This window comes from Ranitomeya imitator, chromosome 3, assembly GCF_032444005.1.
Source record: "Ranitomeya imitator isolate aRanImi1 chromosome 3, aRanImi1.pri, whole genome shotgun sequence".
In the NCBI taxonomy this organism is placed as follows: domain Eukaryota; kingdom Metazoa; phylum Chordata; class Amphibia; order Anura; family Dendrobatidae; genus Ranitomeya; species Ranitomeya imitator.
This window is the reverse complement of record NC_091284.1, coordinates 541,032,348-541,042,875: the sequence shown is the minus strand read 5'-3', so window position 1 is coordinate 541,042,875 and position 10,528 is coordinate 541,032,348. Positions and strand designations below refer to the sequence as shown.

Sequence of the window (10,528 nt, the reverse complement as noted above, 5' to 3'; positions counted from 1 at the left end):
TCTCCCCCCCTCTCGTTCGCTGCCTCTCTCTCCCCCCCTCTCGTTCGCTGCCTCTCTCTCCTCCCCTCTCGTTCGCTGCCTCTCTCCCCCTATAAAGTGTAGACTCCACCAGAGCAAAGGTAAACTTCGGACTGTTTCTCATTATACTCAGTCTTTGATCCATCCTGGTCCTCTCCCTCTCCCTCTCTCTCCTCTCCCTCCCTCTCTCACTCTCTCCCTCCCTCTCCCTCTCCCTCTCCCTCTCCCTCTCCCTCTCCCTCTCCCTCTCCCTCTCCCTCTCCCTCTCCCTCTCCCTCTCCCCTCTCCCTCTCCCTCTCCCTCCCTCTCCCTCTCCCTCTCCCTCTCCCTCTCCCTCTCCCTCTCCCTCTCCCTCTCCCTCTCCCTCTTCCCTCTCCCTCTCTCATCTCTCTCTCTCTCTCTCTCTCTCTCTCTCTCTCTCTCTCTCTCTCTCTCTCTCTCTCTCTCTCTCTCTCTCTCTCTCCTCTCCCTCCCTCCCTCCCTCTCCCTCTCCCTCTCCCTCTCCCTCTCCCTCTCCCTCCCTCTCTTCCTTCCCCCGGCTCTCTCTCTTCCTTCCCCCCGGCTCTCTCTCTTTCTTCTTTCTTTCTTTCTCTCTCTCTCCCCCTCCCCCTCTCCCTCTCCCCCCCTCTGGTTCGCTGCCTCTCTCCCCCCTCTGGTTCGCTGCCTCTCTCCCCCCCTCTCGTTCGCTGCCTCTCTCTCCCCCCCCTCTCGTTCGCTGCCTCTCTCTCCCCCCCCCTCTCGTTCGCTGCCTCTCTCTCCCCCCCCTCTCGTTCGCTGCCTCTCTCCCCCCCTCTCGTTCGCTGCCTCTCTCTCCCCCCCCCTCTCGTTCGCTGCCTCTCTCCCCCCCCTCTCGTTCGCTGCCTCTCTCTCCCCCCTCTGGTTCGCTGCCTCTCTCTCCCCCCCTCTGGTTCGCTGCCTCTCTCCCCCCCCTCTGGTTCGCTGCCTCTCTCTCCCCCCCTTTGGTTCGCTGCCTCTCTCTCCCCTCCTCTGGTTCGCTGCCTCTCTCTCCCCCCCCTCTCGTTCGCTGCCTCTCTCTCCCCCCCTCTCGTTCGCTGCCTCTCTCTCCCCCCCTCTCGTTCGCTGCCTCTCTCTCCCCCCCTCTCGTTCGCTGCCTCTCTCTCCTCCCCTCTCGTTCGCTGCCTCTCTCCCCCTATAAAGTGTAGACTCCACCAGAGCAAAGGTAAACTTCGGACTGTTTCTCATTATACTCAGTCTTTGATCCATCCTGGTCCCGTTTTTTGGGATGGAAGTACCTGATGAACAGAACACAGACGTCTGAAATGTAGGGTGAAACAAGCCCTAGACTTTTCATCCAGCTCACTACCTGAGTTCCATTACATTCTAGTATCAGAACGTGCATGGCGTATATTATAGAAGGCCCCTTTACAATGCAGTGTTAGATTTTCTGCCTATTTCCGGCCGGCAGCTGGAATTCCGTTGAACTTACAAATTGTAGAGAACACTTGAAGTTGAACAGGTTCCAGGTCCGCAGTGTATCCGACTATATTAACAAATGCTAAGTGTTTGCTGCTCCTGCCAGCAGGCGTATGGAGTGCTGCATTGCAGCCGCCTGGAGGGAGCTGGACATCTCGAGATGTATTTCTAAAGAAACAGCACTAATAATGGCTGAAAGGGAAGCCGCAATGTAGCGCTGAGCCCAGTGTTATGTATACTGTGCAGATAGGCCACTGCTTGTTTATGAGGAGCACAATGTGCCCATAGCTGGCTGTCAGGTCTCTCCGCTCCGCTTCAGACGTGCCGTGGAAAAATGAAAGCTGTTCTCAGAATAATAGCCTGGGTTGGTTAATAACAAGCCACTCACAAGCTATTAAATGGTTTCTCTTCCCTTCCTCTCTAGGTGTGCTTCTTGGAATTGCAATACGGACTGGCAGCCCTTTAAGTCTTAATCTGGCTGAGCCAGTGTGGAAGCAACTGGCAGGCATGAATCTGACAATTGCTGACCTCAGTGAGGTAAGCGCGGCTTTATACGTAGAATATATGGTCTCCTAATACCCCTCATTGTGGAGGAGGAAAGATGCCGCTAAGCGCATAATTCAAGATTATCCTGAACTGGCCGGGTCCTAACACGGAAAATGAACTCTGCATACAACATTTGCCTTTTAATCCCTTTTCTTCATTTTTTTTTCATATAAAGGTGGATAAAGACTTTATACCTGGACTGATGTATATCCGCGACAATGAGGCAACATCAGAGGAATTTGAAGCAATGATTCTTCCTTTTACCGTGCCCAGTGCTAGCGGTCAGGACATCCAGCTGAGCTCCAAGCACACGCACATAACCCTTGACAATCGAGCAGAGTATGTCAGGCTTGCCATCGGCTACAGGTGGGTGAAGCAGCAATGGCGTCGCTTGTCATGTTCTGGACCGCTCTTGGTCTCAGCTTGTTGGCTATGATTGCCTGCAGCAGCTGGTAAGTTTGTCAGATGGCGCAAAGAAGGCGGTAGTGGTGTCACAACAAGAGGACAGATTGCACACTTAGGCTAGGTTCACATGATGCCATCAGAATGACTGAAATTGACAGCATTTTAAAGCACTTTGATTTCCCCTATGTTTAGCTGAACAACTCATGCCATTCACAATTTGAAAAGCATTTTGATCTCCAATCTGACATGGTTTTGGTCATACCACAGCTGCCGCTAGTATCCCGACCAACCTGTGAATCCAGCTTTAAAGGGGACTTGACTCCAAATTTCAGATACCTAATCTGTGAGCAGCACCCTGACTCCAGCGATGTCACTTTTTCGCTGCTTGCTGTAGATTTTATAAAATCAGTTTTATCAGCAGGGTATTATCACTAAGAGACTAGTAGACCTACTGCCATGTAGTCCTCCATATTTACAAACTTTGTATAACTCCACCCCAACCACTGATTGGCGGCTTGCTGCCTGTACACCGTGGACATAGAAAACTGTCAACTGGGTTGTATAGAGCTCAGCATTTAGTGAACTGCCAGATCTGCAGTCCAGTAAGTGACACATCACTGGAACCAAGGTCTCTGTGTCTAGATCCTGCCACTTTTAGAATACATAGAAAAATCCTGGTAACAGATTCCCTTTAAATTGTCCACCTTAGATACCTGTTGACTGAGCATTAGTCCTACAGCGATCTCTTCTGACGTCTCACTAATGGGCACATTGACATTTACAATGGGGAAAAGCTGATACCGGAGCTCTGGCAGCTTCCTGACCAAACCAAAAGATCCAGCATTTGAATTATTTTTCGGGGGAGCTTCTGAGGCCATTCACACACATTGGTTGGACTTGGCTGACTTTTAAAGGGAACCTTTCACCTCCCAAAATCCAATTTACATGCAGGTCTAGTGCTAATCTGCAGATAAATAATATTTTAACCATGTTAGGCTGGTTTACTGGAAGAGTGGCTACAGGGAAAAAGTGACATTTTATTCTCCCTGCTGCGCTGCTCACTTCCAGCCATCGAGGCAGTGGCTGTTAGTCACAGGTTACTACATAGAGTGCGTTGTCCTCTCCCCGCCGCACATTGATGGACGGGCTGCTCTACATGGACATGTTGCGCACACACACTCCGAAGACTGGCGGCATACAGGGGACTGATTACAGCTGCACTCTGTGTAGTAAGCAGTGACTGTAACCGCTCTCCGCACCGCGCTGAAGACAGGAAGTGTGCGGCTGCAGGGGGAATATAACAGCATTTTCGCTCTGTAGCTGTACTTTCACGATACCAGCCTAGCCTGATCTAAACTCTCTTTACTGCAGGTCCTCACTATTCTACGTGTAGCTCATGTATTGGGAGGTCACAAGATCCCTTTAATGTGTAAAGTGTGCAGAGAACTTATGGTGTTGATCACAGTATGATCTCAAAATGCATTCTATTCACGTCTCTTCTGATTTTGACATACATTGCTATTTATACAGAAAATGACATAGCTGCTACTGTAGAAATAGGGAAGGCCTGTAACTTGTATTATAATATGCATTAACTATGGCTAGTGCTGCCATTCTACATGGACTGTAATAATTCAGGGCCGCAGCCAGGGGGCAGTGTGTGCTGACAATACATCTAGCTGCCTTTCTCGTATAGATAGATGTCTCTATAACAGCAGACCGGCTGAATGATGAAAAGAGGCAGTGAAAGTCACTAAATATAATGGAAATTATTGAGTTTCTGTCCATCAAACAATGATTAAAAGAAGGATCTAGTGCAGCATGGAGTGCAATTCTTGCTAGACATTGCTGTGGAATTATGACAGACCCTGATGTAAGGAAATGGCGTCCTTCAGGCACGATTACTGTGGGCTGGAAAATGAAGTTCTAAACCGGAGCCACGACACAGTTGTGAACCAAGTCTATGTACCGAAGCTTGACCCGGAGGCATGGGGTAGCTAGCAACCAGGGCAAAGCAAATATTATGCCTCCAAACACAGTAACAACGTCCCCTTAAAACAAATAATGCCACTGAATGCTCCCTTATAAAGTGCAACATGTTAAAGGGGTTGTGTGGTCCAGATTGATACGTCTGTAGTCACCTGATGTGACTTCTGACTTAAGATTTCCCTCCAAAGCCTGCCTCACTTCGCAAACATAATATGCAATGCTGTGCCCTCATTGTGCTGCCTGCGCCAGGGTACCGACATCTTATAGGCCTACAGACGGAAAGAACCTTTGGCAGGATTCCTCACATCTCCGGGCAGTCACCACTTTGAGCAAGGGTAGCCGTCCAGGACATGTGCACTCAGTGCTAGCAATACCATATTTTCCCCATTTTTTGAATATTGCATCTAAGGCCTCTTCCCCACGCTACACTGCCTGGTGGACTATTGCTGTCTGCATCTAGGTTATCGGCGTCCAAGCCAATGCAATGAACGGAGTCACGGCGCTGGTGTGAACAGTCCCTAATGGCCAGTCCTTGATGCCCTGGTCACTGTGTTCTGCAGAACCTTTCTAGGCCTTGATCAGTGTTCGGTTTCTTACCACCACTTCCTACAGAACATGTATGGACGCCCCTAGATCTCTTTAAACACTACTATGACAACTGAGCATTTCCTTCAGTAATGTCGCCTATGCTGATTGTTGGTACTCTGAGGCACCCTCCCCGGTACAGGCCCATAATACCAGGCCGAGAGCGTGGCCACCATAATAAGATGTGATCGGCTGCACTCGATAATGAAAGAAGAGGTTTTCTTGCTGTGCCCCTATTTAGTAAGGATGGGCTGGAAATCTGCTCTGCTAGAGACATGTACTGGAAAATGCAGCGATTCATTACCTACCTTGTGAAAATAACACGGATAGGCCTTTATCAGAAGACCGAGCCCTGGGAGTTTCTCGATGTGAGAAATGTTTTATATTACCGACATGAGGTCTGATCAGAGTCTGCAATGCGAGCAGTGGGAATTATGAATATGATTCATGTCTTTCCATGCATCGCTTTATGTAAAGCAGGGCTCCTTCCCTTCGCAGCCAAGGATGAAAGCTGCATTGATTTGTATCATTCCAGTATAGCTAGGAACATTTAGAAATCATTTGTTCCAACCTTAGGACATGAAAGGAAACATTACTGTTCTGCATAGGAGTTACCAGACTTGCACAGTGCATACATTTTCTAATTTAACCCTATGGTCCTAACCATTCTCTCCAGTTAGTGACTGCAGTCTGTGCTCTGCACCTCCGAGCCTTTATGGTACTAGAATAGGAAGTAGCTGTCTGACAGCGAATGTGGTCAGCCATCTTGGCCTCTATAGGACTATCTTGTCAGTGTTTCTTCCCCAGTTCCTCCTGCGGACAGTCACACTGAAGACCCTTCCCATCTTTCATGTCACCCAACAATCTGCTGTCAGTGCCCACAGGATTTTATAGGGTTACTATCTGGATCATTGATAATGGATTGGCAAACCATGCTCCACCTTGGAGCCATATTGAACATGAACCTGTTTTATTGCTGCGTGTAGTAAGCTTATTTCTCTTCTCTTTCTGCAGGTTGCATGAGTTTGATGACCAAGTAGCAGCAGTGCGTGAGGGGATGGCACGCGTGGTCCCAGTGCCCCTGCTTTCTCTGTTTACTGGTTATGAACTTGAAACCATGGTATGTCTCCATTCTGTATGTTTTCTCCCTGCTAGTACATTACTCGGGAGGAGTGTGTTCATCCGAATAGTTTTCTGTAGGATTTTAAAATATGTAGGGGTTGTCTGGGCATCTCATATTCATGACCTATCCTCTGGGATAGGTCCTCACTATCTGATCCGTGTAGGTTGACAAATTGATCAGCTGATATTTGCTTTGACCGCTGCTGAGAACTGATCATCAGCTCCTGTTCTCTTGCAAACGAGCTGACCTGCAGTACCCAGCAATGGCTGCCACATATGTAAATGAACTGTACTATTAAACCTCCATAAACGGCAACATCTGAGCTAACGACACCTGATCGGTGCGTACAGAGGGTGTTACAAGCCCGGACAACCCCTTGAAGGTTTTTTTTTTTTCTGTCTACTGTTGAATTTTTTGCATAGCCCTTTTACTGTAATAATATTCGCCTTAGTGATACAACAGTACCACTAATCTGGGAACCATTACGGGTGCTATATTGAGGGATTGTGATGTACTGTGGGTACGGAAAGTATTCAGACCCCTTTAAATTTTTCACTCTCTATTTCATTGCAGCCATTTGGTAAATTCAAAAAAGTTCATTTGTTTTCTCATTAACGTACACTCTGCACCCCATCTTGACTGGAAAAAAAAAACAGAAATGTAAAAATTTTTGCAAATTTATTAAAAACGGAAAACTGAAATATCCCATGGTCTGAATACTTTCCGTACCCACTGTATCTGCTCTTTTATGTGGTCTCCAGTTGCAGATTCTTTACAGTAGTCATTTGAAGCGATAAATACTTTGCTCCTCCTGATATAGACATTAATATAGGTCCCCATACAATCGTGTTTAGTTTATCCATAACTTCAGGGAATTCGTTTTTTTTTCTGTCGCCCTTCTCATGCTTTACTTTCTATAGCCGAAGAACTGCAGATAATGCAATTTACTAATCGTGGAAGTCCTACTATGAAAGTCCATCTTTCAGTCAATTAAAGGGGTTAATTGATTTTTGCTGGATGTAGCACATTTCTTTTTGATATTCCTTTCCGCATATTACTACGTAATTGAGTTGAGTCCCTATGGAGTGTGATATGAGTATTTTCTTTAATGTCATAGTGCTTTAGTGTTCACAAGCTCCCATCTTCTCACAGTTGATTTTAATAGACTTGATGAACTGTATCACATATTGGCAGGGGTGACTAAAATGAATCGGACTAATATCCTATTATACCTTGAGAATTTAGGATTTCCGTTCAATCCTTCTGTGATTTGCCTACCTATGGTTAATTTTTCAGTATTGTCCTTTTTATTTCAGGTCTGCGGCAGCCCTGATATCCCTCTTCATCTGTTGAAATCTGTTGCCACGTATAAAGGGATTGAGCCCACAGCGTCCCTCATTCAGTGGTTTTGGGATGTGATGGAATCCTTCTCCAACACTGAACGTTCCTTATTTCTCAGATTTGTGTGGGGCAGGACCAGACTTCCTCGAACTATAGCAGACTTCAGAGGCAGAGACTTTGTCATTCAGGTAAAATGTCACTGCTACGATATTGGTATCTATCTACAGTGCTTTTGTTTTTTTTGTGTTTTTCATGTTCCACTGGGTCTGTAGGTTTCCCCTCATAGTGCGTGGGGAAAAAAACGCTCTACTATGCTATTTTACCCTTCGAATATGATTAAATCGGAGATGGAGGCACCTGATGGAGAACCTAACGTAGAGGACACAGATGCCAGTCACTGCACATTTTATAGGCTCTATGTGGTTTATCATTAGTAGCCACATTTGTTACACTTGAACAAGAAATATCGGCAAAGTTGTGTATTCAGAAACCGCGATGTCCGGGTGCAGCATATAACATCTGGCGCAATGTGTGGCACAGAAAGCAAATTGCTGTAGTGGACCATGAAATCGGCACTACCACCTTAAAAATTGCTAGTTGACATTGCCCATCACCATGAACTGAGGTTTTATTTGCACTTACACTCTCCATGAATGCTGTGCAGGATCATGTGTCATCTCAAATTCTAGAGTTAAGGTCCCCTACACTTTAGACAAATGGTTGGACGACATTAACGAGTATGAAAAATGGTCTAATGTGTATGGTGGCACCGGCCAACTGATGGTCTGGAGAGATGTTGAACATGCATGTCCAACTTCAGACTGCTCATCACCATGTCCTACCGGAGATGAGCTGCTGGTCGACAAGCTCTTCTGTGCATTGGAGAGATGGTTGTCGGCTGAAAATCTATCCAATGTGTATGGCCAGATTAAGGCTGTGTTCACTTCTATGATAGACGATCCATTCTGAGCATCCATTACAAGTCCAGACAGAAATACTAGACACCATAGCAGAAAGTAGATTAAAACCATTATACTCATAGGAGCCCTTCTGGTGTTGCTGGTGTCTGTCACACAGAGGGACTGGCTTTGCTGCTATTTTTCTTTTCCTTTTTCTCTATATGAACAGAATTGGAACCTTATGTCTAGTCATGGTGGCCACCGGCGAATCTCTGACTCATAACATAGGGCATTATGTCATGTACATGTTGTGTTCATTGTATCCTAATCACTGGGGAAAAAAGAAACGTTCATGGTGTTTAACAGTATACAAAAGTTGTGACACTTTTTTAAAGAGTTCCACCAGTTGTTCCTGTCCTGTGGACATTCAAGGAACCTGCAGGGTATCAGAATTCAGTGGAATAAAAATCTACAGCCCAATTCACCTCTTCTTTAAAATCGCACAAATCTTCTTTGATGTCCTAACCAATAAAATATCTTACAGACCGACTCAGATGGGGTAGGAACAGACCTACGCGTTTCAAGCTTGGGTAAATACTGCTAACAATGTAAATGCTTAGGTCTGGTCTATACTTACCCCATCTGTCTGTCTGTAAACTGTTTTTGTTTCAAATTAAAAGATTTTTGTGGTTTTATAAAGAAGTGTCAAATTATTTAGTACTTTTTTTTCCTACCCCATAGTTTTTTTTTAAGGCTGCATAAATGCAAAAATGTATAAAATTTGACACGTCAGATGCAGGTTTTAAAAGGCCCATTATACCTTCAGATTGTTTCTCAGAGGACAGATGACATTTATATGTAGATGTTCCCTAGTAAAGGCTTGAGAAAGGCTCAGCTACTTGTTATCTCTTCTATGCAGGTCTTGGATAAGTACAATCCTCCAGATCACTTTCTTCCAGAATCCTACACATGTTTCTTCCTGCTGAAGCTTCCCAGATATTCTTGCAAGCAGGTTCTTGAAGAGAAATTAAAATATGCTATTCACTTCTGCAAGTCTATAGACACTGATGACTATGCACGGATTGCACTTACTGGCGAGCCAGCAGCCGACGACAGCAGCGACGACTCCGATAATGAAGATGCCGATTCGTTTGCTTCTGACTCCACACAGGACTACCTTACCGGACACTAAGTGAGCCGAGGCTAAGGAAGTGGGCTCTCCTAATGCACTGAGATTCCCGGCGCTCACGGGAACCTGACAGTCCAAAGTTTAACAGTACATGCTACAGATATATGAAGAAAGACTTCTCGAACTTTGACATTGTGTTTAAAAGCGATGCGTTGGTGCCTATTCCTTATTACACTGCACTTATATTGTGTTTTATTATGTGTTGTAAATGTTTACTACAGAAAACGGTGCAGTGTCCTGATGTGAGGCCGCACAGCCTTTTACATGTGAGTGCAATAGTTTTTTTTTTTCTTTAATTTTTTTTCTTATTTAGTGTTGTATACCTGTGTAATTTCTTAATGGTTGCAAATAACCGTATAGTGGAGAACATGAAAGTATTAATCATTTTCATTTCCCTCTCCTGGCAACCTGCTTATTAAGACGTTTTCAGATCAGTATTCCTTCCAGTTACGTGTAAATTAGAAATGGGGGACAGCCCAGTGTTTTCTTAACACTTGTTCTGTTTTGTATATTTTGGCTCCCACTTTATGCTTTAAGTGAACTCATGTCACGGTCACTACATTTTATTGGAATTGTGTATATAAGTGTTTAGTTCCTTGACATATGCTCCCTTTTGCCCCCCTGAATAAACTGTGTCACTACTAGATTTGACTGTTTCTATTTTTAAAACCAACATTTTCCCAATATTCTGGTGTTTTTAAATAGTTTCTGGTGACCTTTAATATGTTCTGTATGTACATAAGGAGTAACACTATATCTGACTATTTTATTATTTGTGTCCTGCTTTTTTTATTTTTTACATTTTTTCAGTGTTTCTCTGCCTCTATTAATATAGCAATTTAGTCCCTTTAAATAAGGGATCAAAAAACCGGAACAAAAACCGAAGCCATGGTGCAGAGTTGAACCACTTATTGCTGTGTATAGGGAGTAAATCCAGCATTTTCCCCTTCAGCCTTGAAGGTAATTTCTAGTTATGTGATCCTTTTCGTATCTTTTGCT

The 10,528-nt window shown here is 45.1% G+C and overlaps 2 protein-coding genes across 4 annotated transcripts in view; one reads left to right on the top strand and one right to left on the bottom strand.

The window, feature by feature from the left end:
- The window catches only part of LOC138671487 (octapeptide-repeat protein T2-like), a gene marked incomplete at its 5' end in the record, with an annotated part of 3,190 nt that extends 2,898 nt beyond the window's left edge, over positions 1-292 (bottom strand). Inside the window, one exon of the mRNA XM_069759662.1 lies at positions 148-292. Within this exon, the coding sequence (XP_069615763.1) occupies positions 148-292 (145 nt within the window). The remainder of the gene's footprint in view (positions 1-147) is intronic.
- The window catches only part of HERC2 (HECT and RLD domain containing E3 ubiquitin protein ligase 2), a 296,865-nt gene extending 286,692 nt beyond the window's left edge, over positions 1-10,173 (top strand). For all 3 annotated transcript variants that reach the window (XM_069757837.1, XM_069757836.1, XM_069757835.1), the window contains exons 89-93: positions 1,877-1,989; positions 2,174-2,364; positions 5,992-6,097; positions 7,417-7,629; positions 9,260-10,173. In XM_069757837.1, the coding sequence (XP_069613938.1) occupies positions 1,877-1,989; positions 2,174-2,364; positions 5,992-6,097; positions 7,417-7,629; positions 9,260-9,532 (896 nt within the window). In that variant the 3' untranslated portion in view covers positions 9,533-10,173. The remainder of the gene's footprint in view (positions 1-1,876; positions 1,990-2,173; positions 2,365-5,991; positions 6,098-7,416; positions 7,630-9,259) is intronic.
- Positions 10,174-10,528: the final 355 nt, after the last annotated feature.